We start from the raw sequence: 27354 nt of genomic DNA on the forward strand, positions 1-27354 counted from the left end.
TCTGGAATGCACTGCCTGGGAGGGTGGTGGAGACAGGTTGCCTCACATCCTTTAAAAAGTACCTAGATGAGCACTTGGCACGTCATAACGTTCAAGGCCAAGTCCTGGCAAATGGGATTAGGTAGGTCAGGTGTTTCTCAAGTGTCGGTGCAGACTCGATGGGCCGAAGGGCCTCTTCTGCACTGTGTTTCTGTGATTGTCAGTGTCTTACCCCATCAAGCTCCTTCAGAATCTTGTAGGTTTCATTAAGATCACCTCTTAACCTTCTAAAATACAGAAAATATTGACCTTCTTTACTCAGCTTCTCATCATAGGACAACCCTCTCGTCCCTGGAACCAATCTAGTGAACCTTCGCTGTACTGCCTCCAATGCAAGTAAATACGGAGACCAGTTATAGCTTCATTAGAATAGCTTTAATTTTTAGACTGTTAGTAATATGCTCATACCAAAATGTCGATAAAAGCCTTTTTATGAAAGCAGTCTGAGCGGCTACGTATAGAGGAGATGTTTCCCGTTGTAGAGGGAAACCAAAACTACGAGTTGCAAATATAAACTGGTCACTAATAAATCCAATAAGGCAATCAGGACAAATTGGAATTCGCTACCACAAGGAATAGTTGTGGCGAATTGTATAGGTGCATTTAAGGGGAAGCTAGATAGACACATGAGAAAGGAGTAGAAGGATGTGTTGATGAGATAAGGTGAAGCAGGGTGGGAGGAGGCTTGTGTGGAGCAGCAACCAGTTGGGCCAAATAAGAACATAAGAACTAGGAGCAGGAGTAGGCAATTCAGCCCCTCGAGCCTGTCCCGCCATTCAATACGATCATGGCCAATCACATTTCGGCCTCAATTCCAATTTCTTGCCCTCTCCCCATAACCTTTCAACCCGTTACTAATTTAAAAATCTGTCTATATCTCCTCAAATTTATTCAGCGTCCCAGCATCCACTGCACTCTGAGGTAGTGAATTCCACAGATTCACGACCCTTTGAGAAAAGTAATTCCTCCTCATCTCTGATTTAAATCTACCACCCCTTAGCCTAAAACTATGGCCTGTTTCCATGCTGTAGACCCTAATAATTCAATATTATAATGTTAAGTAGAGAAATGTAGGATTTTGCTGGGAAGAAATAGCCATGTATCTCTTGGAAACGATGATGTTCACATAATATTGCTGCTCTTTTCCTTCTCAGTGATAGGGGTCATGGGACAGAGAGACACTGATAAACTGACCCTTTGTGTTGCTGCACTGCACTCTGTAGATAATATGCATCCTGCAGTCTCGCTGTTCCTGTGGTGGAGGGGGAGGGGTTAGTGAATGATTTGCCTCGCTGTGCCATTTTAGACAATGTAAACACCTTCCCTCTCGTCTTTTCAAGGATATTCTTACCACCCACCCATTCACCAAGATTTCTAACTGGAGCAGTGGCAACACATACTTCCACATTACCATCGGCAACCTGGTGCGAGGCAGCAAGCTCCTGTGTGAAACCTCCCTGGTAAGCATAACCTGTGGAAACTGAGCAAATTTGCTGTAAACCAGAGTTCATCCAAAACTCTGCTGTGTGTATCCCAATTTGCAGCAAATCCCACTCACCATTGCCCTGGTGAGCATTCAATGATCTATGTTGGCTCCCGATCTGGCAATATCTCTATTTTAAAATTCTCATCCTTGTTTTTGTATTCCGCCCCACATCTAATTCTTTCCAAGCTAGTCTTCGACCCCCTACTTTCCTCCAATTCTGGCCTTTTGTGTTCCCTAGACTTCCTTCCCCAGATCACTGGCGATGACCCCTTCAGCTGGAGCTCTGGAATTTCCTTCCTGAATCTCAGCATCTCCCCCCCTCTCTCTCTCTCTCTCTGCTCCTTTTAAAGCTCTCCTTCCATGGTTTGGTGTCAGATTTTGTTTGCTAGCTCTCCTGTGAAGAAACCTAAGGTCGTCCACGGGTCCAGTGCAAATTCAAGCTGTTGGTGTGGAACAATTTAGCGAAGACTTTGGTCAATGATGAGCCAAGTTGCTATCCGTCCAGTTTGAGACTGAGTTTGTGCTCTTTTTCAAAGAGCTATCAAGATATTGCCAAAGTGTAAACCAATATTGCATTTCCTTCAGTTTTCCTCATGTCTTGATTGTAGTCCTTAAGGTTTTTGCTTGAAAATTATCTTAATGGCAAACCACACAACTGAAACCAATGATCTCATTGAGCTCTGTTACATCCCTGGGTTTAGCCTTGGCAAAAGATGACGACTATCAAGACCAGAAGATGTACTTAGACCAGTAAGTTCACGCGAGATAGTACTGATCATCTGTAGGACCACATCTGAAGTGTTGTCTACTTTGCCTCCTAACCTAATGAAGAGGCTCAAATGCAATGTAGAAGTGCCAAAGAATGTCAACAAGGAAGGGTCTGTTCACTAAGTCATGAATGAAAGGGTTTTTATTATTTGCAAACAGGATGGACGCACTTCACACTTCTCCGCATTAAATTTCAGTGGCCACTTGTCTGCCCATTCTATGAGCCTGTCTCTGTTCTCTTCGAAGTTTATCACTATCTTCATCACAATACTTCCAAGTTTTGAGTCATCTGTAAATTTTGGGCAGGATTTTTCTTATGGCAGGCAGGCGGACTGGGCGGGGCTTGAGCGTGGAGCTAATCGCTGCCCGTGATCGGCTCCGCGCCGCCATTTTACACGGGCGGGCCAATTAAGGCCCACCCAGTGTAATACGTGACCAGTAGCGCTCAACGCTACCTGTGCAGGTGGGGGGAGGGGGGAGAGTCAGGGCCGGCACCACATGCGCAAAAGTGTGCTTCAATCTCCCTGAGGCATGGAGCTGCCTCGGGGATTGAATTGATAAAATTATTAAATAAAAGGTTTAGAAATTCATTTAAACATGTCCCCTCATGTGACTGTGTCGCATGGGTTGGGACATGTTTTTATATTTGTGGAAATTTTAAAATTTATTTAATAAAAAGCTCAGGAAACCTCATCCCGCTCGTGGATGAGGTTTCCTGAAAAACATGAAGGCCGCTTGGCCTTTCTGCCTGCCCAAAGCCTACCTTAAGGTTAGATGGGCAGCGTTCACAAGCGCTTCAATTGATTTCTTAACGGCCTTAATAGGCCGTTTACATTTTGACAGGCACGCAGTCGACTCCAGCGTGCACCCATCGAACGAAATATCCCGATGGCGTGTGATGACTCAGGACACACACCCAACGTCATCGCGCGTCATTTTATGCATCAGTGTGTTGACCAGAAAATTCTGTCCTCTGAAATTGTCCCGTGCACCCAAGCTTAGGCCATGAATATATACCAAGAAAAGCTGTGATCCTGATGGAGAACCACACTGTAAACCTTCCCCCCCGCCAACCTCCCCAGCCCTGAGTAGACGTGGAGAGCATGTTTTCACTTGTAAAGAGAATCCAAAACCGGGGTCCATCAATATAAGATAATTGCTAATATAAAAACAAAATGGTGGAAAAATTCAGCAGGTCTGACAGCATCTGCGGAGAGAGAAACAGAGTTAAAGTTTCGAGTCCGTATGAATGTTCTTCAGTTAATTGCTAATATCTCCAATAGGGAAATGAGGAGACAATACCCTACTTGGTGTCCACAAAGTGGAACTTGCTATAAGAAATGGTTGAGCTTAGATGGTTTTGAAAGGAAATTGGACAAATGCATGAGAGAAAAGGAATAGAAAGATGGACTGAAAGGTTGAGATCAGGTGAGTGGAATAGTAGGAGACTTATCGAAAAGCAGGATAGTGCAGATGCTGGAAATACTCAGCAGGCCTGGAAACATTGCGGAGAGAGAAACAGAGCTACACAGGCTGGTGATTATGTAGCACCTTTCATTATCTCAGGATTTCCAAAGCATTTTGACCGCTTTTGAAGTGTTGTCCTTATTATAACATCGGAAATGTAAAGTTCAATGTAAAGTTTCTGGAGTGTGCCTTTAATCCATAAATCTTCTGATTGCGAGGAGAATGTGGTTAGTTTTTTCTTCTTTATTCTTTCATGAGATGGGGGCTTCACAGAATCTCAGTGCAGAAGAGGCCCTTTGGCCCATCGAGTCTGCACTGACACGTGAGAAACACCTGACCTACCTACCTAATCCCATTTACCAGCACTTGGCCCATAGCCTTGAATGTTATGACGTGCCAAGTGCCAGCATTTGTTGCCCATCCCTAATTACCCTTGAACTGAGTTGCTTGCTAGGCCATTTCAGAGGGCAATTAACCACATTACTGTGTCCCTGGAGTCACATGTAGGTAAGGATGACAGATTTTCTTCACCAAAGGACATTAGTGAACCAGATGGGTTTTTATAACAATTGATGATACTTGGCATGGTTGCCATTATTGAAACTAACTTTTTTTTATAGTCCAAATTTATTAATTGAATTCTAAATTCCACCAGCTGTCTTAGTGGGATTTGAACCCTTGTCACCAGTAGATTAGCCCAGGCCTCTGGATTATAAACCCAGTGATATTATCACTATACCGCCATCTCCCCCATTTAGATATGCAGCTGCCAAGTAACAGCAGCCAAATGAGTCTTTCCCAAAAAGGGATCATGCTTTTGGATTCCGTCCCCTGGAGCAGCTGTTGGTTTAATGAAGTGTTGTTGAGAAATGACGCTGGATTGAAGCAGCCACTGCTCGATGGGAACTTTGTCTTGATGGATATGCCTTGTTTCAAAAAGAGGTTGATCATTACATCTGTGGATGAAGTAAACACGGGCTTGAGTTTCAATGCTGAGGAAAGACCTTTAATATTTTAGCAGAGAGTCTAGCGGCACACAATAACTTTTAGAACTGAATGCCTGTTTCTAATGGTAAGGTCCAGTTTCTCTCCAGGACGTCGTGACATGACTGCAATGCAAAATGAATAATATAGACCAAATTATTTTAAATCAAGGAGCTGGAAATGCATGTCTAGTATAGTTTTTTCTTAAACAGAAAAAATTATATTAGACTATTATATTATCTATATTATTATTAGACTATAATATTAATTATATTGATTAGACTGACACTCTGCAGTACTGATGGATTGCTGCACCATCAGAGGTGCCATCTTTCAGGCAAGACATTATATCCAACCAAGACCTTGATTCAAAGGATCCCATGGCAATATTTCAAACAAGAGGAGTTCTCCCCAGGGCCCCGGCCAATACCTTTTAACCTCCATTGCTATCGGGTGGGAAAGAAAACTGCTTATCTGGTCATTGCAGTTTGTGGGAACTTGCTGTGTGCAAATATCTGACTCATTCCCTACATTACAACAGTGACTACACTTAGGAAATACTTCATTGGCTGTAAATGCTTTGGGAAGCCCTGAGCTTGGAAGCACAAATTCTATGTCCTCCTTCCTCCAATTGAATTGAACGTGAGGGTCAGGAAACTAATATTGGATCGTCTCAAAGCAAAGGGCAGTTGGGTAAATAAGTTCTGTAATTGCTCAGTGTTATCTTTCAATATTAAAGAACGGTATTCGGGAATAAGCTGGAGGTAATCAGTTTTGCACTTTGCCTTCAAAAATGTCTGAATCCACCCCTCCCGGTTAGTTCTGTTTTGTGTGTGTAATACAGCTGGCACAATAATGGCCCTAATTCACAAAGAGCTCATGTCCACTGCACTCCCACTGTAACTACTTTTGGGTGTTGTATATGGGATCACTGACTTTCAGAGATGCAAAATAAAATTGTCAAATTTGATCCCACAATTTCTGAATCCTGAAATCTAATACAATCAAAGGAAATTGATATATTGAATGAAAGATATATTGTGGATACTGTAAATCTCGGGGGTGGGGTGGGGGCATGAAACAAACAACTATGAGGAAAGACATCTCCTCAAAGGCTGACAGGTGACAAGATAGAAAAATTATGAAAGGACTTGATAGGGTAGCTGTCGAGAAGATGTTCCCACTTGTGGTGAGACCAGAACAAGATGGTCGCTAATAAATCCGACATGGAATTCGAGAGAAGCTTCTTTGCCCAGGGAATGGGAGGAATGTGGAATATGTTGCCACAGGGTACGGTTGAGAAAAATCATATGGATGTTTTCTTAAGGGTAAGCTAGATAAACACACGGGGAAGAAAGGGATAGAGTGTTATTGTGGTAAGGTTGGATGAAAAGGGGTATGGAGGCTCATGTGAAGCATAAACATGGGCTAAATGGCCTGGTTCTTGCCCTGTAGATTCTACAGGCTTCACTGCAGATTAGCATTGGCTTGAGGTGACCCTTTCTATTGAACTGATTAAAAATTATCCTTTTCCTCAAAACAGGGGTACAAAATGGATGACCTGCTGACCTCTTATATCAGTCAGATGTTGACCTCTATGAATAAGCAGCGGAACACAAAAACCAGTAAGTGAACTTATTACGACTACTGGATCTGGGCCTATGAGGTGATCCAAATTCTGAGGCCTGTGGGAAACCCTTGCAGCTGGAGAAGAACGTTCTCCACACATGTCTGGAGTATGAGAAGGAGCCCTTTGCCAAGTTCTTCCGACAGCAGCCCAGATTCCCCCTCAAGTGAGGATGATTATTTGTAGTATGTGTGGTGTGTATCTTTGAAACTCTCAACATTCAAGTCCCTCAAATCTAGTACAACAAGCCAAAAAAAGCCAAGAAAATCGAGCCTACAAATGCGGGTTTCCTGTGACCTCTTGCTCCAAAATAGGAAACCCGGGCCTAATGCAGGCTTTTTATGAATCTCCCATGCACTCTTGATGGATCATACCCAAATATTTTTTCCCCAACTTGTCAATTCAGCTCCTTTCAGCTACAGCAAACAAGTCATCATGGTTTTAGCCTGAGTGTGCATGTGTGCATATAAAGATTCTGTATGGCTGTAGGTAGTCCAGGCTATTGTAATACATATCACAAGACGTGCAATGGATAATTCTCGCTCTGTAACAGTTGTAATGATGTCAAGTTTTAGTGAGCTCTGGCCTTGACATGTGCTTCTGCTGCCTTCAGAAGAGTAATTCAATGGGCTGGTCGCTCTGGTGGCTATGCTGCACCATATGTATATTTTGTGAAGTAGTCGGCCATGTTTGGAGTGAGTCTGGCTGTGACACAGACAAAGGGGGGTTGCTCAAGCAAGGATGGCAAAGTGCTTCTTTTTGGGCTGCTGTTGTAGTCTTGCTATCTGGACCCTCCGTTTCAACTCCCAACTGTTTCTGTATACAGTTAATTTATTTGAAATGCATGCAATTTTTTTTCTTCAAAGACGAGAAAATACGCCTTCTCTAAACTGGACATGGTGTATATATCCACTGTTGGTGGATTACCAAACTAACCACAGGATATTCAATTTCACAATTGTTCCCCCAGGTTCATTGACACTAGGATTACTCATAGTCTAATCATTGCCTCAGCTAATGTTAACTTCTCACCTCTAAACCTTTTCCAAAGTAAACCATCATTTTAATCACATCACCTCTTTGGACACTTGAGGTTCTTTTTAAGTTGGCATATTGAAAACTCAATTCACAGTCCTCCTCCATCCCCAATCCGTCCCTTAGACATGTCCCTACTGTCCTCTACCAGACAACGCCAGCAATGACTGGAGATGCTCAAGTCCATTTCTGTGGAGAGAACAGGCATGTTGGTGTTTCAGGCATGGGGCCTTCTATTCTGACAAAGGGTCTACACCTGAAGCATCAACTGGTCTCATCATCTCTCTCTTGAACTCCCTCTTTCTCTTTAACTTTCTCTTTATCTCTTTCTCCCTTTCTCTTTATCACTCTCCCTCTCACTCTCTCTTCAGATGCTGTCTGGCCCCCTCTGTGTATCCAGCACCTTCTGGTATTATTTCAAATCTTCAGTTGTATTTTCTCTCTTGAACAGTAAGTTGGGAGTGCTTTCTCAAATTCCTTGTGTGGCCCAATTGAGTCCCTTCATTTAAGGGGGTAGCTGACTTGTTGAGAAGATCTTCAAGAGATTGCAAAGCAGTGGGGTTTGGGGGGGGGAAGAAAAGACCAAAATTATTTTGCTGCATCATTCTTTGCCTTGTCATCCTTAAAGACAGAAAATGCTGACAATCATCCTGTGGGTCAGAGCAGCATCTGTGGTGCATGAGAGAGACCATTTCAGATCAGCAATCTTTGTTCGGATACGGAGATAATTGGTGCTGTGACAGAAGAGGTTGATTGCTAAGTGATTCTTGTCGGGACAAATGCTAGCACCTATTTCAAGTTTGTAGACTGCCTTATGGTACCAGATAAGATTGCTGTTTACAATAAGACCACTTTTGCTGATAGGTGCTGACTTCTACAGTTCATGCCTGGTCATTCTCTCTTTGCAACTGAGAACCTCGGTTGAGCCTCAGCCAAGCCTGGCTACCACATGGTGAACTTGAGATTCTGATAGCCAGCAAATATTGATGTGTGGCTTGGCTGTAATCAATCTATTTATATTTAAGTGAATGGGTGCAGTTTATTTATAAATAATGTTGGCTGAAGCCGCTTTTGCCAGCTGGATGAAATCCAGCATTAAATTTGCGATGGTGAACTTGCTGGATTGACCTCAGTTTAGAAATCGCCCCCAAAAAGGGGCAAAATCCCTTTGTTCTTTTAAGTGCCTAGGTCTTGGTTTGTGCTCTAACTGAAGGTGCCACCTTGCCTTTAAAATATAGTTTGTTTGTTTTTATATAATCACTTATGTTGGCAATAGGTAGGGAGTCATTTGAGTTGGTGACAAGTTTCCATTTTTGTGGTCATGCTGACTATACCATTTAGCACGCATATATATTATCTTCAGCTTGGTTTTGAATTTGTTTGAATAGTGGGCAGGCATGATTGGGTAGGTTATGCTCTTTAAAAGGGCCTCCACTGTTGCTTAAATGCACAGTGAAGACACCCATTATCATTTTACTTAAAATAAAATTGATATGTTCCTCCTTTTGGAGTTCTTTCACTCACCCAGATCAACAATGATTTCACCCCCACAACCCCCTTTAATGCGTTGCACAAACCTTTGTGGATTTAGTCACTAGACTCTTGATACCCCACACACTGCGAAACTGGGCAAGCGGATCTCACAGTTGGACCTGAGACTGTGTGCGTGAAGGGCTACATCCCAGTGAGGTTTTTGTTGAGGTCAAGCACTTTTCAGAGGCCGAGCGCTCGTTATTTTCCTCCACTTCACTTCCCTTGTGCTGTCGCTGCAGCCTCTATAGTCACCTCATTTCCCAGGAACGGTGTGGAGTTTTCTGGTGTCCTCCAGGTTTGGTGTCCAGCTCACACTGCTGCAGTTTAATTGCTGCTGACTCGTTCTGAAGTGAGTCTCAAACTCAAAATTTTAGATATTATTTCATATTATCCCTGCGGTTTGGTCTTCCAAAGTACAGATTGTATTCTGATCAGGGGCAGCCTTACATGAACAAGGACCCTTTGCTGGCATTGGTTAATGTAATGTGTCTGCTGTCACTATCGACAAGTACTGATACGATGTGGTGATCTTGTAGACACGGATCTGACTGATTGTTCACTTCATTTTTAGCACCAGTTACTTTAACATGAACTCATTATTTTGCTGCCTCCTGTATTACTCTAGTAACCAGTGAACCGTAAGCTACATTCACAGAAAAGATCGAATAGGGTTAGAATTAGAAAAGATTATTTATAACTTAAGCACTGAAGTATGGTGATTGAATTAGTCAGGACCCTTGTTCTGTATTATGTGGGATTTTGGGGGATTGTTAAGCAAGCATCCATTTTTCTATGTAATAGTAAACTCTGCATTCATTTTTGTCTGGACTGCTGGTTGGACTCTAAGGGGACCATCTTCATGAAAAATGGTTAGGTGGGTGTGGTAGGGCGCAGGGAAAAGAAAAGGTTCATGTGCATCTTTAATGCACCTTCTCTGACCTTTTTGGTGATGACACATTGAAGCAGATCGTGAGCTCATTTCTGTGTGTGTGTGTGTGTGTGTGTGTGTGTGTGTGATGTCGTAACAAATGATGTGCATCTTATTAAAAGACTCCACTGAAGTGATGGCCTCTTGTATTGATACGGTGAAGGTCAGAAGATAAATCACCAAAGTGGCCACAATATTGCGAGGTCCAATTTGCTCTTACCTGTAGCTAATGTGACCAAAACTGTGGACGGTAGCTATTGTCCGTCTTTGCCTTTCAAATCATTTCCCAACAAGTCTCAAGGGCTTGGGGAAACATTTAATGCATCACTGCCCACGTTTGGTTCACTTGTACAATAGTTATCAAGTTTTACGTGTTAATAGACCTTTTATATTGGAATGTTGGGAGAAGTTGTGTATTAGATTCTGGGTGGGGGGTGGTGTGTGTGTATGTAGGGGAGGTGAGCAGAGGGGGCCACAGTATGGAGCGCAGTCATTGAATTACACCCTCTTTGGGGTGGGAGGTGCTGATGGATTTGGATGTGCTTGAAATTGTACAAATGTACACTTTGGTGTATTTGCTCAAGAAAAAGTGAATAAAAACAGTTACTGTGTAAGTTTGCTGTTTAATCTTTGTTCCTTGCCTTTGATGGCTATAAAGATGCAGGAGAAGGGCCTGGGAATGAGCTTGGAACCAACTCCAAAGCCATGCTGGTCGCTTGTCTCTTCCTCTTCCCTCTCCAACACGTTATCCAGTGTAAATAAAAGAAACCACACGTCTTTCCCATTCGTCTTTTGGCTGTCACTGGTACATGAACAATATATTTGTAAATAATGTTAATAAATGAACTTGCATATTGTGACTTTTTTTAAGGCGGAAAAACTAGTGTGGATGCATGATGCATGGTTTGTGAGGTCAAATCCCAGCTCCGTGCTGAAGACGGTGTTTGGTTTTCTTCTCCTCCTTCCAGGAGTAGAATACATCTGGGTATCTAATGTTCTGTGTCTGCAGTGTGTATCTGTTTAAAGAATGTACCAACCGTGCAATAAATATTTCTGTAATATCTTGACTTTGTCCCTTTTGTGTCTGTGCATATGTTATAAGCTCTGCTGATAGGATCAAAGGAAGAGGGGTCGAAGGAGGTTTTTGTGAAGTGTGAAAATCAGCATGGGCTGAATGGCCTGTTTTTGTGTATATCCCATCTGTATATAATTGTGTGTGTGTGTGTGTCTATACACAAGATATGTATAATATGATTATATATATATATATATATATATATATATAGTCTGTAGTTTCAATGACAATCAGTGCTTTTCATGATCTGAACTGACCAGAAGTAGGAACATAGGAATAGGAGTAAGGTATTCAGCCCCTCAAGCCTGTTCTGCCATTCAATGAGGTTTCATAGAACCATAGAACACTACAGCACAGAAAACAGGCCATTCGGCCCTTCTAGTCTGTGCCGAAATATTATTCCGCTAGCCCCATTGACCTGCACCTAGTCCATAACCCTCCAGACCTCTCCCATCCATGTATTTAATAGAACCATAGGTCATGGTGGATCTGTGACCGAATTCCAAACCAATCCATTGAGAGTTATTCGCTCACTTGGAAGCTGAGATGTCAAAAACCAACTTCTTCACTCTTTTTATAGGTAAGGGTGTGATCATAGTTGCGGTGAGTCACTGGCGAAATTGGCTGAAGTCAGCTTTCTGAATTTGAATTTGAAAATGATGAAATGCTAGAACAGTAGGATGGTAGATGTGGTATTCTAGGAGGATGGAATTAACTCTGATAATAGGCTTTTGGATCAAGATGGCGCAGTGGTATTGTCACTGGACTAGTAATCCAGAGCCCAGGGTAATGCTCCAGGGACACAGGTTCGAATCCCGCCATGGCAGATGGTGGAATTTGAAGTCAATAAAAATCTGACTATGACCATGAAACCACTGTTGATTGTTGTAAAAACCCATCTGGTTCACTCATGCCCCTTTTAGGGAGGGAAATCTGCCCTCCTTACCTGGTGTGGCCTACATGTAACTCCAGACCCACAGCAATGTGATTGGCTCTTAAAATGCCATCTGAAAAAGGGCAATTAGGGATGGCCTGGCCAAGAACGAATAAAACAAAAATCTTGTGATTGTTATGGAATCATGCAAAGGGTTCTTCCTAGAATATCCAAATAATTTCTCTTTGGACAAGGGTACGGAATCATAGAGATTACAGCAAAGCCAAGCATCGACAAGGCACAAGTCAGGGGTGTGATGGAATACCCTCCACTTGCTTGGATGAGTGCAGCTCCAACAACACTCAAGAAGTTCGACATCATCCAGGACAAAGCAGCCCGCTTGATTGGCACCCCATCCATCACCTTCAACATTCAGTCCCTCCACCAACGGCAAGACTGGCAATTATTGCCAATCCATAGTTGCAATGCTGGGTACAACTGTGTGACTTGTTAAACCACCAAAGAGGACAGTTATGAGTCACCCACAATGGTCTGGACAGGGGTCGCACATAGACATAGACCTGGTAAGGCTGGCTGGGTTCCCTTGTTCAAGAGGATATTAATGAACCAGCTGGATCTTCGTAATGATCCCAACCACTTCATAGTCACTCTTTAAATTGATATTGATCACAGCTTTCTACTTCCAGATTTCCTTCAAATTCTCAAATTGCCATGGTGGCATCCGAACTCCCAATCACTGGATTATTAATCAAGGCCCCTGGATTGCTAGCCCAGCTATATAACCATTACCCTATCACACCCACTACTTACTTCAGCACTCTCTGGCCCCAGGCACCCCTATTTCGCACTGTAACAACCTGGTCCACAAGTACTGTTAATTTTTCCAAGCCGGTCCTATAGAATGGCAGAGCAGGTTTGAGGGGCCAAATGGCCTGCTCCTGCTCCTATTTCCTGTGTTCAGTCTCCCCAATTCTATTTGTTCTTTGAAATGTGTCCCCAAACTCGGTGCGTTCCAGCTCCTAACCATTCAATGTGTTTGAAAAAAAAAAATGTCTTGGCTTATGTCACTTTTTTGGTTCTTTTACTACTCACCTTAAGCCAATGTCCTCTGATTCTTGACCCTGCCGCCCCCCCCCCCCCCAACTGCACCAGCCAGCCTGCCAATGGAAATAGTTCACCCTATCTACTTGAGACATGACGTGGCAAGTGTAACATCGCTTGGAAGAAATATCTAACTTTGAATGTATTGTTCCCAAAGTTCTGCAACACTGGAGGTTTCCCTCACCTCATGCCTGGGTCTGTTGCAGACTAAGAGACGATGATTACTAACATCTCCATTACTGTATCATTGACTAATACGCTAGTAAAGGTGAATTACGTGGAGGTGGTCTTCATTTGCCTCTAAGTCCAATCCTTCTCCCAAATAAAAGTGGAGAAAGAGAGATGGAGATGGACAAAAATTACTGCAGGCCTGGTGCAGAAGCCATGAGCAGATCCACCACCAACTTGGGGTGGGCAGCAAGTGAGGCTTTGTCAGTGACACCTTCGTTCCAAGAATCAATGCCAAATGTTCCAATCCCCAGATCGCCAGAGACCAGATGTACAACAAACAATGTGCATTGGGACCCTGGGGAAGTCCTGACCTGTGGACCAATGTGGGAATTGCTGGGAAGCTTAAACTTCCAACAGGCTATTCCCCGGCTCCCCAGGATGCTCCATGAACGTCTCCGATAGTCGGAAACTTCAGACAGTTCCGTGGTACTTACCTGGATAGTTATGCAGGAAATGTTAGACAGATTAAACCCAGTCTAACACTTGGGTGAATACACAACTAACCACTCCGCCCCAAAACCTGACCACTCAACCAGCGTCCTGACCATGCGACAACCACCTGGCCCATACCTGACTACCCTCCCGACCTGACCACCCACCCCACCCACTCACTATCCTTTTAAACTTACCATAAGGGCAGCTAGTACTGTAAAAAGTGAGTGTATCCTTCCTGCCCCTGACTGAGTTCCCTGAGAGCCATTGTGCTGTGAATTTCTGTGACAGCTGGGATGCACCATCAACTTGGGGGAATTTAAAGTGTAGTGACCATCCGAGGACCATTGCTGCTGCTCAGAAGAGCAAACTGAGAAAATTAACAAATTTGCACCTTCAAAGGCGTAAACTCAACTACACAGCCTTTACCCCTTACAATACTCCGGCAATAGTACTTAAGACTTGTGCTCCAGAACTTGCTCGCCCCTAGCCAAGCTTCTTGAACCGTTGCAGTCCACGCGGTGTAGATACATCCACAGGGCTGTTAGGGAGGGGGAACCTGGATTTTGACCCAACGACAGTGAAGGAACGGCGATATATTTCCAAGTAAGGAAGGTGAGTAGCTTGGAGGGGAACTTGCAGGTGGTGGTTTTCCCATGTGTCTGCTGCCCTTGTCCTTCTAGATGGTAGTGACATGGGTTGGAAGGTGATGTCTAAGGAGCCTTGGTGAGATGATAGAATGAGGGCTTCTGGATTGAACATATCGACCCAAGTGGGCTTTTTCCCCTTGCAGACATTCTCTCTGACTCGGTCGCTGTCCGTCTATCTCTCACTCTCTGTCTGTTTGTCTCGCTCTGTCTGCCTCACTCGCTCTCTCACTCAGCACCAACTAACTGGTCTCTGACCATCAGAAAGTGATTTGCCTCAAAACAGTTTTAAATCAGTATGTGTTCTGGAATCTCCCATTCTCACTTTGCAACGTTTCAGGTGTGACTCAGATATTTACAGCACAGGAAGAGACCATTCGGCCCATCGTGTCCGTACCAGTCAGAGATCTGACCACACTACCCCCATTTTCCAGCGCTTGGCCCATAGCCCTGGAGGTTATGGCAAGGCAGGTGAATATCTACATACCACTTAAATGTTACTAGCGTTTCTGACTCAACCAACCTTTCAGACAGTGAGTTCCAGACTCCCACCACCCTCTGGGTGAAAAGATTTCTCCTTGAGTCCCCTCTTAGCCTTCTACCTCTTACCTTAAATCTATGCCCCCTGGTTCATGACCCCTCTACTAATGCCTTCCTATTCACCATGTCTATGCCCCTCATAATCTTATACACCTCTATCAGGTCCCCTCTCAACCTTCGCTGTTCCAAGACTATCCAATCTTTCCTCATAGCTCAGACCCTCCAGCCCAGGTAGCATCCTGGTAAATCTCCTCTGTAACCCTCTCCATTGCAATCACATCTTCCTATAATGTGGTGACCAGAACTGCACGCAGTACTCCAGTTGTGGCCTAACCAGTGTTTTATAACCTCCCTGCTCTTGTATTCTACACCTCGGCTAATAATGGCAAGCATCCCATGTGCCTTCTTAACCACCTTATCTATCTGCCCTGCACCTGCACTTCAGTGGTTTAGTGGGTAGCATTTTCATGGAGTTTAAAACATTCTGGGTTCAAATCTCCTACCAGGAGCTTGAGCACAAAAGGCTGTCGCTCCGCTGTCATGCAGAGGGAATGCTGCACTGTCGGAGGCGCCATCTTTTGAATCAAGTGTTAAACTGAGGTCCTGTGTGCCCACTCATAAGACCATGATTTCACTGGTTAGGACATCAGATCCAACAATCTGTCAAGAATAGCAATAAAAGAACAGGATATATAATGATCATCATGACAGTGCTGTTTGTGGGATCTTGCTGTGCATAAGTTGAAAGCTGTTTTTCCTACATTGTAGCAGTGGCTCTGCTCGAATGTGACATTCGCTACAAAGCTAAAAAGGTTTCCTTTCACATTTCCCTAATTCCAAGGCATCGTGATGAGGAATAATCCAGGAGATCCTCTCGCATTTTTCTATAGAAGATTTGACACAGTGAGGCAGCTAAATCTGGAAGGAACGTTTAAAGATTGAGTTGTGGTGCAATTTGTTGGTTCTGACTTGCTTTGCGATTACTCAGCTTCTCTGCTCCTCTCCTTGCAGCTAAGCACTTCCAACAGCAACAGTGATTACAATACGGTGGGACAGCTAACTTGTGATACTAATAGTAGTGGCAGAGGGATGGTAGCATAATGGTAATGTTACTGGACCAGTAATCCAGAGGCCTGGATGAATGATCCAGAGATATGAGTTCAAATCCCACCATGGCAACTGGAGGAATTTAAATTCAATTAATTAATTAAAAATCTGGAAGGGGAAAAAACTAGCCTCAATAATAATAATGATGATGAAATGACCAGATTGTTGCTAACAACCCATCTTATTCACTAATTACCTTCAGGGAAGGAAACCTGCCATCCTTACCTGGTCTGGCCTACACGTGACACCACACCCACAGCAATGTGGTTGAATCTTAACTGCCCTCTGAAATGGCCTAACGAGCCACTTAGTAGGAGATGGCTCACTACCTCCTGCCCAAGGGTTATTAGGAGGCCAAATGTTGGTCTTGCCAGTGATGTTCACATTCCAAAGATAAATAACAAAAAAAAACTAGGCAAAAACAAAAGTCTAATCTTGACTCATTTCATTCTTAAATAAAACACTAAAATGACTGTTCCTGTCCACACCCACCCCACCCCAGTCCCAACCTGCCCTCCACATGTAAACATTGAAATCAAAAGTGAGTCACAAAGTTAGTGGATAAAGTTCCAGGGTTTGTCTGTGGGAACTGAAGATCGAGTGAAGATGGAAGAATCCCATGCTAACACAGTTAACTCTTAACTGCCCTCTCAGTGACCTAGCCAGCCAATTCACTTGTAGTACCACCTTCACATGGGCCAATTAAGAGATGGGCGATGCCAGTGATGCCCCTGCCTTGAGAACAAATTGAACAAGAAAATCAAATCAGTGGGTCCCCATTCACCCAGAGTACAAAGTACCACTCTTCCAGTCAAAGGAGTCCCAAAGCCAGTAACACCAGAAAAGCAGGCAGGTGGGCTTCATTCTGTTGCTTATGCCACTTGTCTGCCACCTCTCTCTTGAAGTGTGTTGGGTTGTAACATTTCTCCTGTCTTTCCCCTTCCATCACTGCACCAGCACACCCCTCCCCACCTTCCACCGCCCCCCCTCCCAACTTCCCCAACAATTTCATCTTTCCACAGATGGTCAGGCTAGGCCGATGGCTTCTGGTGCAGGAGATGCATTCAGCATACTGTCGTCATGGTGATCGGCTTCTCCAGAAATGGACCAGACGTTATTCATTTCTGAAACAAGAGATTGAGTATTCATGATCTGCCCCAGTAATTACACATAGTTTGGTCTAATTTATTATCTAGATGGAAAACACTTTTCAAATGGAATCTAGTGCACAGCAAATGGTTACCTGTTCCATATGGTCTATGCTGGTGTTCCTAATGCTCCACACGAGCCTCCTCCCATCTCCATCTAATTCATTTTATGTTGCACCCCCACTTAACTAAATTCACCCTCACAAAAGTCTCCTCACCCAAACAACTGTACAACCTGGGAGTAATATCATCTTGGTTCATAAGGGCCTTGGTTCACTGCCACATGACCTTTTCAATAGTGAACCAGAGTATTATTGCCACAAAGGCTGGAGCCTGTGAGATTTGTGTGAGTACTTTGAGTCTTGATGTTAGAAGCACATGTGAACAATTTTTTCTTTGTATCACTCTGCCAATTACCTTCACATATCCTACCACTCTGCATTGAATAATAGACAATTTCTACGACCACCACAGAGGCTCCAGAAAAGCTATAGTGACAAGGATAATTGGATTCACTCTGTGTCTAAATTTTAACATTTCTAAAGCTGACCCTATGAAAAATTTTGTCCGACTAAGTAACTCATCCACCCTGTTTTGGTGGAGATATTACATAGAATATACAGCACAGAAACAGGCCAACCCGTGTATTCTGGTGCCTGTTCTCAATCTTCCTTATGTAACCATCAGTATCACTCTTTATTCCTTTCTCCCTCATATTCTTACCTAGCGCCCCTTAACTGCAGATAATTCATCTGCTCCTTGAAATGTACTTCACTGAAGTAATGTACTCCATGTAATGAGCTCCACATTCTCACTACTCCCTCTGTTTGTTCGCAACCTTGGTGTTGCAATTCATTCCAAGATGAACTTCCAACCTTATTTCCCATTAATAAGATCATCTATTTCCACGTCTGTAACATCGCCCAACTGTGCCCATGTCTCAGCTCATCTGCTGCTGAAACCTTCACCTATTCCTTCCTTACCTCTAGACTTGACTATTCTAAAGTGCTCCTGGCTGGTCTCGCACATTCTAGCCTCCATAAAATGGAGGTCATCCAAAACTCTGCTATCGTGTCTTAAGTTGCAGAAAGTCAAGTTCCCCTATCACCCCGTGCTCACTGACGGACATTGACTTGCCATCAACCTCCATCTTGATTTTAAAATTCTCGTCCTTGTTTTCAAATCCCTCCATGGCTTCACTCCTCCCTATCTCTGGAATCTCCTCCAGCGCCACAATCCCTCAAGGTATCTGTGCTCCTCTAATTCTGCTCTGTTGTTCATCCCTAATTATAATCGCTCCATCACTGGCGGCTATGCCTTCAGTTGCCTAGTCCCCAAGCTTTGGAATGCCCTCCCTACACCTCTCCACCTTGCTTGCCTCCTTTAAGACACTCCTTAAAACCTACCTCTCTGACCAAGCTTTTGGTCATCTGACCTAATATCTCCTTATATGGATCAGTGTCACACTTTGTTTGATAACTTTCCTGTGAAGCACCTTGGGACATTCCATTACGTTAAAGGTGCTACATCATGTAAGTTGTTGCTGTAAAGAAGTTTCTTCTAAATTCCCTATTCTTCCGGAATGTTCCTCTTATGTTCCTCAGCTGTGGGTGAGTGTAGGCATAACCCTTCCTACTGCCTTTAGGGGGTCACGTGATTGTACTGGCGAATGAGCCCTAAGCGTGGGTAATCTGAGGAGTGGAGCTTTCTAGTCATGGACTTGGTTCAAGCATGTAGCTTCTAAAAGAGCTCTGTAACAAAGTTATCTGTTTCAAGTAAGAAACCTGTCCAGTACATCAAGTTCATTACAATTGGCGACGAGGATAAACTAGGTTCGATGCTGCCGTGGGAATATGAGTACTTCACTTCTTAGAAAGACTACACTCACCCGTCATGCCATTCTTCAGCAGAATCTATCCTTATGACACATCCATGGAATACTGCAGCCAGTTTGCAGAGTGCCAAGGTTTTTATTTCGTGGTGAATGAAATAAACGCAGAGAAGAAGCAGAAAGCAATTCCTTTCGAGAGTCTGTGGTAGCGAGACAAGTAACCTCCTCCGCAGTCTGAGGTCCCTCACTGCGCCTGATTCTAAATCTTTTAACAAATTGGTAGGCCTTGTGAAGGCACATTTTCAGCTGAAGCCATTGGTAACAATGCAGAGGTTTAAGTTTAATTCCAGAGTAAGGGCCCTTGGTGAGTTCATTGCAATTTATATAGCGAAGTTGAAGCAGTTTGACTCAGCACTGCGACTTCAGAGACACGCTCAATGACGTGTTGCGGGACCGGTTGGTTTGTGACAGTCACGATAACGCCATTCAGTGCCGTTTACTTGCAGAAGTTAATATCGATTTGAAGCGCACCTTGGAAATAATGCTAGCCACGGAAAAGTGCTGTGAGAGACTCGCAGGCTTTACAGAACGTGCAACATGGCGCCGTTCTTTAGTTGGGGAGGGAACCTACCGCAGGGCGTGGCCCAAAAACCAGAGAGTCAGCAGCAAAGCGGAAGACGGTCTCTGCTGCTTGAAAAATGAAATGACCTAGTGGAAGCATTTCAGCAGCAACTCTGAAGTTGATCTGTTACAGATGTGGGGGGGGTAACCATGTACTGGAAACTTGTAGATTCAAGGAGGCAGAATGCCATTACTGCCACAAAAAAGGGCATGTAATAAAGAAATGCAGGGTGAAATCAAGACAGCGGACCAAGATGATTGAAGTGCACAACATAACAGAAGCAGAAGCTGCTGATACGGGTGTCTATTCCCTACATAATGTCAAAGCAATAAAAACTGAACCAATAACTGTCACCCTTCAGATGAATGGGAAGCCTCTAGTCATAAGACCCATAAGACATAGGAGCAGAAATTAAGGCCATTCGGCCCATCGAGTCTGCTCCGCCATTCAATCATGGCTGATAAGTTTCTCAACCCCATTCTCCCGCCTTCTCCCCGTAACCTTCGATCCCCCTTACCAATCAAGAACCTGTCTATCTCGGTCATACAGAATTGTGCTGCTTAGAGAAGTTGGGCATCATTCAGCCAACCCAATTTTTGGAATGGGCAGTATCCACAGTCCCTGTGATGAAACCTGATCAAACTATTCACATCTGTGGGGACCGCAGATTGACTGTGAACAATGCAGCCAAACTAAGTAAATATCCTATCCTGAGGATAGAAGATTTGTACACTAAGCTAGCTGGAGGAAAATCCTGCACCAAACTGGACATGAGCCGTGTATACCAACAGCTAGAGCTGGACAGCAAGTCTAGAGGATATGTAACCATCAACACGCACAAGGGCCTGTACCAATACATGCACCTACCCATATGCCTGTGCAATCCTCCAAAGGACCCTGTAAAGTCCTATTGCAAGGACTTCCCCGAGAAGCAGTGTACCTGGATTGTGAAAACAAAAAACTGCGGATGCTGGAAATCCAAAACAAAAACAGAATTACCTGGAAAAGCTCAGCAGGTCTGGCAGCGTCGGCGGAGAGGAGCACAGTTGACGTTTCGAGTCCTCACGACCCTTCAACAGAACCTGTTTGAAGGTTGTTGTTCTGTTGAAGGGTCATGAGGACTCGAAATGTCAACTGTGCTCTTCTCCGCCGATGCTGCCAGACCTGCTGAGCTTTTCCAGGTATTTCTGTTTCTGTTTTTGTACCTGGATGATGTTCTGATCACAGGGTCAACGGAAGCCGAACATTTGGCCAAGCCAGAAGAGGTTTTAAGAAGATTTTTGGAAGCTGGTATATGATTGAAGAAAGAGAAATGTACATTCCAAGCACCAGAAGTCACTTACTTGGGTCACCGAGTGGGTGCCAAGGGGTTGCATCCAGGAGAGGAGGAAGTTAGGGCAATCATGGAGGTGCCCTCTCTTACCGGTGTCGCTGAACTCAAGTCTTTTTTGGACATGATAAATTATTGTAGTTGCTTCTTGCTAAACTTGTCAACAGTGTTAGCCCCTTTACACTTTATTATTGAAAAAGAACCATCAGTGGTTGTGGAATCCACAACTGGAAGAAGCCTTCACAGAAGTCAAGAAGCTAGGCTGGGGTTGTTTTCCTTGGAGAACTGAAGATTGAGAAGGGATCTGGTAGAGGTGTATAGGATTATGAGTGGCAAAGATAGAATGGATAAGAAGGCACTTTTTTCCATTAGTAGAGGAGTCAATAACCAAGGGGCATAGATTTAAGATAAGACGTATAAGGCTAAGAGGGGAGTTGAGAAATTTTTCATCCAGAGGGTGGAGGCTCATTGCCTGAAGGGGTGGTTGAGTCAAAAACTCTTGTAACATTTAAGAAGTATTTAGATATTCACTTGTGTTGCCATAGCCTCCAGGGCTATGGGCCAAGCGCTGGAAAATGGGATTAGTGTGGTCAGATCTCTGACCAGCATGGACATGATGGGCTGAATGGCCTCCTTCTGTGCTGTAAATGTCTGAGTCTATGAGGCTATTACATTCATCATGTCTACTAGTGCATTATGACCCATCAAAAGAATATTAACTTGTGACGCTTCTCCTTATGGCTTGGTAGCTGTGTTATCCCACAGAATGGAAGATGGTTCCGAAAGGCCAATTGGCTAAGTCTCGAGAACCTTTTCTGCAGCCGAGAAGGGTTATTCACAACTTGAAAAGGATGGTTTATCAGTGATATTTGGAGTGAAGAAATTCCACCAGTATCTGCACGGATGACATTTTACCATAGTGTCGGACCATAAACCACTAATTCAGTTTATTCAGTGAGGGTAAAGCCATTCTGCCAATAGCCTCAGCACGAATTCAATGTTGGGCTTTGATTTTAATGGTGTATGAGTGCACCTTTATGGCGTGCATATTGCAAACGCTGACACACTCAAGTCGTCTCCCGTTACCACATAGCATTGTACGTGTTCCAGTGCCACAAGAAATTGTGCTTGTGCTGAATTTATTGGACTCTTCACCAGTATGCTCAAAGTAAATAAGAAATTGGACAAGCGGAGATCCGATTTTGTCAAAAGTCCGAGACATGGTATTGCAAAGATGGTCAAATTCACCAGTGTCTGAAGAGATGAGACCATTCCATGCCCGTATAACAGAGGTAAGTTGTCAAGATGGAATCTTGTTGTGGGGTTCAAGAGTCGTCGTCCCTTCGCAAGGTAGAGAGCCACTCTTGACAGAGCTTCACAGTGCACACCCAGGCATTTCCAAGATGATGATTGAGTGAAGCTATGTCTGGTAGCCAGGTATAGACAGTGACATAGAAAGAATGGTCAATCGCTGTCTCCAGTGTCAGCAACAACAGAAGTTGCCCATTTCAGTCCCACTGCATTCGTGGGAGTGGTCTGGTCGATCCTGGGTTAAACTGCATATAGACTATGTAGGTCCATTTATCGGTACCATAATTTTAGTGATCATCGATGCACATTCTAAGTGAATGGATGTGTGTGAAGTTAGCTCGCCAACATCGTGTGCAGCCAATTAAAAGCCACGCCAATGTTTTAGTGTACATGGCCTACCAGAAGTCATTATTTCAGATATCAGTACTGTCTTCACTAGTACAGAATTTCAGAGATTCATGAGTTTAAGTGGAATTAAACATGTTAAAACAGCATCATATCATCCCTCATCCAATGGGTTAGCTGAAACAGCAGTGCAAACATTTAAATCAGGAATGGAGAGGTTTTCCGAAGGTACTCCATAACTCGAATTTCACATTTTCTTCTCAATTATCATACGACAACTCATGCAACTATGGGTTCAACACCATCTGAATTATTGATGAAATGCCGCCTTCATACAAAGTTAAGTCTGGTGTTTCTATACTTAGAGGGGAATATAGAGAAGAATCAGAGTAGTCAAAAATTGAATCACAACATTTATAGGAAAGCTCGAAGATTTACTGTGGGAGATACAGCTTTCGTGCAGAATTTTGAAAATGGTCCTAGTTGGGTTCCTGGATAATTGTCTCTGGAACTGGACTTTCGTCATTCCAAGTGGAAGTGGAAGACCGGATTGTTCAAAAACACGTGGATCATCTAAGGAGGAGAGAGACATTCCGACAACCAGCTATTCCGCCTGTAATTGATGTCGAACCTTCAATTCCTGAGGTACCAGATCGACCTAGAATAGACATACCTGATGCCTCTGAGTTGTCTGATCCTGAACTGCCACTTTCTAAGGATGTACCTGATGCTGCAGTTCTTGATCATGTCGATCCAGTGGGAGAATCTCAAGTGGTAGAGCTACACCACCCTAACCAAATTAGAAAACCACCTCAGAGACATGATCTTCAATCATGTGACCTGTGTATATATGTATATGTTGTGGATTAAAATATTCTTTGTAAATATGAAATGTAAAAAAAACTAAAGGGGCAGGAAATGTAGTGATTGTAGGTATAGCCTTTCCTACTGCCTTTAGGGATAGCACATGATTGTACTGACAAATGAACCCTAAGCGTGGGTAATCCGAGAGGCAGAGCTTTCTAGTCATGGACCTGGTTCAAGCATGTAGCTTCTAAAAAAGCTCCTTAATAAAGTTATTTGTTTCAAGTAAGAAACCTGTCTGGTACATCAGTTCATTACAGTGACTGACTAAATCGCGCATTGCCAGACTATTTCAAAAATTCTCACGCCTATTTTCAAATCCCTCCAAAGTCTCACCCCTCTCTATAGCCTCCCCCAATTCTGCAATCCTCTGATATCACTGCACTCATCCAATTCTGGCTTCTTGTGCATCCCAATCTTCATTGTTCCATCACTCAGAGCTGCCTAGGCCATAAGTTCTGAATTTCCTTCCTAAACCTCTCCGCCCCTCCTCCTTCAAAAACTACCACTTTAACCAAGCTTTTAGTCACCTGTCCCATCTTGCTGCATGTTACATTTTGATTATGCTCCCATTTTACTACGTTAGAGGTGCCATTATAAATGTACTTTGATACGTACTTGTCTGGAACTTGCTGTAAACCAAGTTTTCACTCTTAATTCTCCCATTTGGAAAACATGATAATCCGTTTTCTCTCCACCTGAATGGACCAAATTAAAATGAAACTGAACTCATTGAGTTGAAGGAAAAGTATCCTCCGCTTTTACCGAACAGCTGTTTTGGTAACTCGAGAATTTTCCATTAGGCCAGAGAAGAAAATTACAATCCCTATCATTCCAAAAATCAGTCACAGAATCTGTAGGCACAGTGGGCTCAGTTTTAACTCACTAGCTGGATATACAATTGCCGCTGCCTGTGTTTAAAACCTGCCCAACAAAATCAATGAAAATTAGACCAGATCTTTCATAGGAATGCAATTGGTGGTCATTGACTAGTCAGTGCGGTTTAAACAATGAACCCTGCTCCCCCACATAGCTGTGTGGATTACTCAACGGTTGGCAGGTATTAGAAGGTGAGACAAAATAGTGAGGTACTCTTGCCACTTCCTAAATCATTGGTGTCCCCATCACCTTCACCCACTGCCTCTCCCCACCCCACCCATACTTAGAATACTTTGTATAAGCTCTGGTTGCTAGAGAAAAAGGAAAAAGATTGCGCCTTTATATAGCGCCTTTCACAGCCATAGGATGCCCCAAAGCGCTTCGCAGCTAATGAAGTACTTTTTGAAGTGCAGTCACTGTTGTAATGTAGGAAACGCAGCAGCCAATTTGCAGCAAGCTCCCACAAGAAAATGATTAATGGAATACCATCCCCTCCAAGTCAGACACCATCCTGACGTAGACATATGTCACCTCTTGCCTCATTGCTGCTGGATCGAAACCCTGAAATTTTTGACCTAACACCTTCAGGAAAGCCCCATCACCAAGAGGGCAGTAGAGATTGGAGGAGAAAGCCAACACCACACCAGCTCGATGTGGCTTGTGTGTCAGTAATGACACGCTTGCCTCTGAGTCAGAAGGTGGTGGGTTCCTGTCCCACTCCAGCAATTTGAGAACACAATTCAGACTGACACTCCAGTGCGATGCTAAAGGAAGGCTACATTGTCAGAGGTGCCATCTTTTGGGTGAGTCTTTAAACCGAGGCGCTGCCTGCCCTCTCAGGTGCGTGTAAGAGATCCCAAGGCAGAAGAGCAGGGGAGATCTCCCTGGCGAATATTTATCTCCCAATCAACATCACAAAAAACAATTATCTGGTCATTACCACACTGCTGTTTGGAATCTTGCTGTGCGCACTGTTGTAATGCTGTAAATGTAGCAGCCAGTGACGACATCTGAAAAGTACTTTACTGGCAGTGAAGCATTTTGGGATGTCCTGAGGCTGTGAAAGTTGCTATGGAAATGTTATTTCTTTAGCAAAAACTCCGAGTTGGAAATGAAGGTAAGTTTGGCAGCCCCATCCACACTCTGAGAGCAAAACATTAAAGACAATTTCAGTTCCTACTTACCAACTGAATATAAATATCATTATGATCAATGCAGCTGATACAACATCTGATGAAATCCACATCATTTTGTACTGAGAAGGGGTCTGGAGGGAGCAATGAAAATGAAAGAAGTAACGTCAGTGTTTAAGATACTCACATTCTTCCCATCTACAGCACGTAACTAGGAACATAGGATTTAGGAGCAGGAGTAGGCCATTCGGCCCCTCAAGCCTGCTCCACCATTCGAAAAGATCATGACTGATCTGGTTGTGGTCTCAACTCCACTTTTCTGTCTGCCGCCCATAACCCTTGACTCCCTCTATCAAACTCAGCCTTGAATATATTCGATGACCCACCCCCAGTCTCCACTGCTCTCTAGCGAAGAGAATTCCACAGACTAACAACTGTCTGAGAGAAAAAAAATTTCCTCATCTGCATCTTATTTTTAAACTGTGCTCCCTGGTTCTAGTCTCCTCCACAAGAGGAAACATCCTCCTGGTATCCACCCCTCAGAATCTTATATGTTTCAGTAAGATCACCTCTCAGTCCTCTAAACTCCAATGGCCATAGGCCCAACCAGTTCAACCTTTCTTCATAAGATAAGCCATTCATCCCAAGGCTGAGTTAATGAACCCTCTCTGAACTGTTTCTAACACAATTATATCCTTTTCCAAATAAGGAGGCTGAAACTGTACATGGTACTCCAGCTGTGGTCTCACCAAGGCCCTGTACAGATGCAGTAAAACATCCCTACTTTCATATTCCATTCCCCTTGCCGTAAATGCTAACATTCCATTTGCCTTCCTAATCACTTGGGGTGCTTGTCACTTGAGGTGAGATGGTGGCTTAGTGGTATTGTTGCTAGACAAGAGACTTAGGGTAATGGGGGCCGGAGTTTGAATCCCACCATAGCAGATGGTGAAATTTTAATTCAGCAAAAATCATGAAACCATTTCTGATTGTTTTAAAAACCCATCTGATTCACTGATGTCCTTTAGGTAAAGAAATCTGAGATCCTTACCTGGTCTGGCCTACATATGAATCCAGACCCACAGCAATGTGATTGACCCTTAAATACCCTCTGAATAAGGGAAAGGCAATAAATGCTGTCCTAGCCAGCAATGCCCACATCCCATGAACAAACATGCAAAAAAAGCCTGCATGCTAACTCCTTGTGATTCATGTACCAAGACACCCAGATCCCTCTGTACCACTGAGTTCTCTCCATTTAAATAATACGCTGCTTTTCTATTCTTTCTGCCAAAGTGGACAAGTTCACATTTTCCCACCTTTTACTCCATCTGCCAAATTTTTGCCCATTCACTGTGCCCCTTTGCAAACTCCTGATGTCCTCTTCACACTTACTTTCGACCTATCTTGGTGTCATCAGCAAATTTAGCCACCATACTTTCGGGTCCCTTCATCCAAATCATTGAACTGAATTATGTTTGGTTTCAGGAACCGCACCTCAGGAAGGATATTTGACCTTGGTGGAGGTGCAGCACGGATTCACCAGAACGATGCCAGGGAGAAAAGGGTTAAATTATAGGACCGGTTGCATGGACTGGGCGCGTATTCACTTAGATATAGAAGATTATGGAGTGATTTAATTTGAGGTGTTTAAGATGATCAAGGCCGTTAATAGGGTAGTTCTGATTGCATTAATACCCTCGCCAAGAAAAATAAATGTAAGGAAGTCTTGCATCTGTACAGTGCCTTTCATGAAATCCCAAAGTATTTTACAGCCAATGTTGAAGTGTGGTCACTGTTGTGGCGTAGGAAATGGGGCAGCCAAAGTGCACACAGCAAGCTCCTAAAACAGCAGCATGAGAAATGAGCAGATAATCTATTTTGGCGATCTTAGTGAAGGGATAAATATAAGCTACTACACTAGTTCAGACTCCCTTGCTCCTCTTCAAATTGCACCAACAGATCGTTTATGGCACCTCCAACAGTGCAGCCCTCC

The 27354-nt window shown here is 43.7% G+C and overlaps 2 protein-coding genes across 7 annotated transcripts in view; one reads left to right on the forward strand and one right to left on the reverse strand.

Moving 5' to 3' along the window:
* The window catches only part of myo7aa (myosin VIIAa), a 486672-nt gene extending 475744 nt beyond the window's left edge, over window positions 1-10928 (forward strand). The window contains exons 48-49 of the mRNA XM_041198962.1: window positions 1380-1499; window positions 6288-10928. Of these exons, the coding sequence (XP_041054896.1) occupies window positions 1380-1499; window positions 6288-6377 (210 nt within the window). The 3' untranslated portion in view covers window positions 6378-10928. The remainder of the gene's footprint in view (window positions 1-1379; window positions 1500-6287) is intronic.
* Window positions 10929-16398: 5470 nt separating this feature from the next.
* The window catches only part of gdpd4a (glycerophosphodiester phosphodiesterase domain containing 4a), an 88040-nt gene continuing 77084 nt past the window's right edge, over window positions 16399-27354 (reverse strand). For 5 of the 6 annotated variants that reach the window (XM_041199437.1, XM_041199438.1, XM_041199434.1 and 2 more), the window contains 3 exons: window positions 25410-25492; window positions 23965-24044; window positions 16399-17019 (listed from right to left, as the gene is read on the reverse strand). In XM_041199437.1, coding sequence (XP_041055371.1) covers window positions 16922-17019; window positions 23965-24044; window positions 25410-25492 — 261 coding nt within the window. In that variant the 3' untranslated portion in view covers window positions 16399-16921. The remainder of the gene's footprint in view (window positions 17020-23964; window positions 24045-25409; window positions 25493-27354) is intronic. The other variant, XM_041199439.1, reaches the window with a different exon arrangement.

The sequence above is a fragment of the Carcharodon carcharias genome, chromosome 11 (genome assembly GCF_017639515.1).
Source record: "Carcharodon carcharias isolate sCarCar2 chromosome 11, sCarCar2.pri, whole genome shotgun sequence".
Taxonomy (NCBI): Eukaryota; Metazoa; Chordata; class Chondrichthyes; order Lamniformes; family Lamnidae; genus Carcharodon; species Carcharodon carcharias.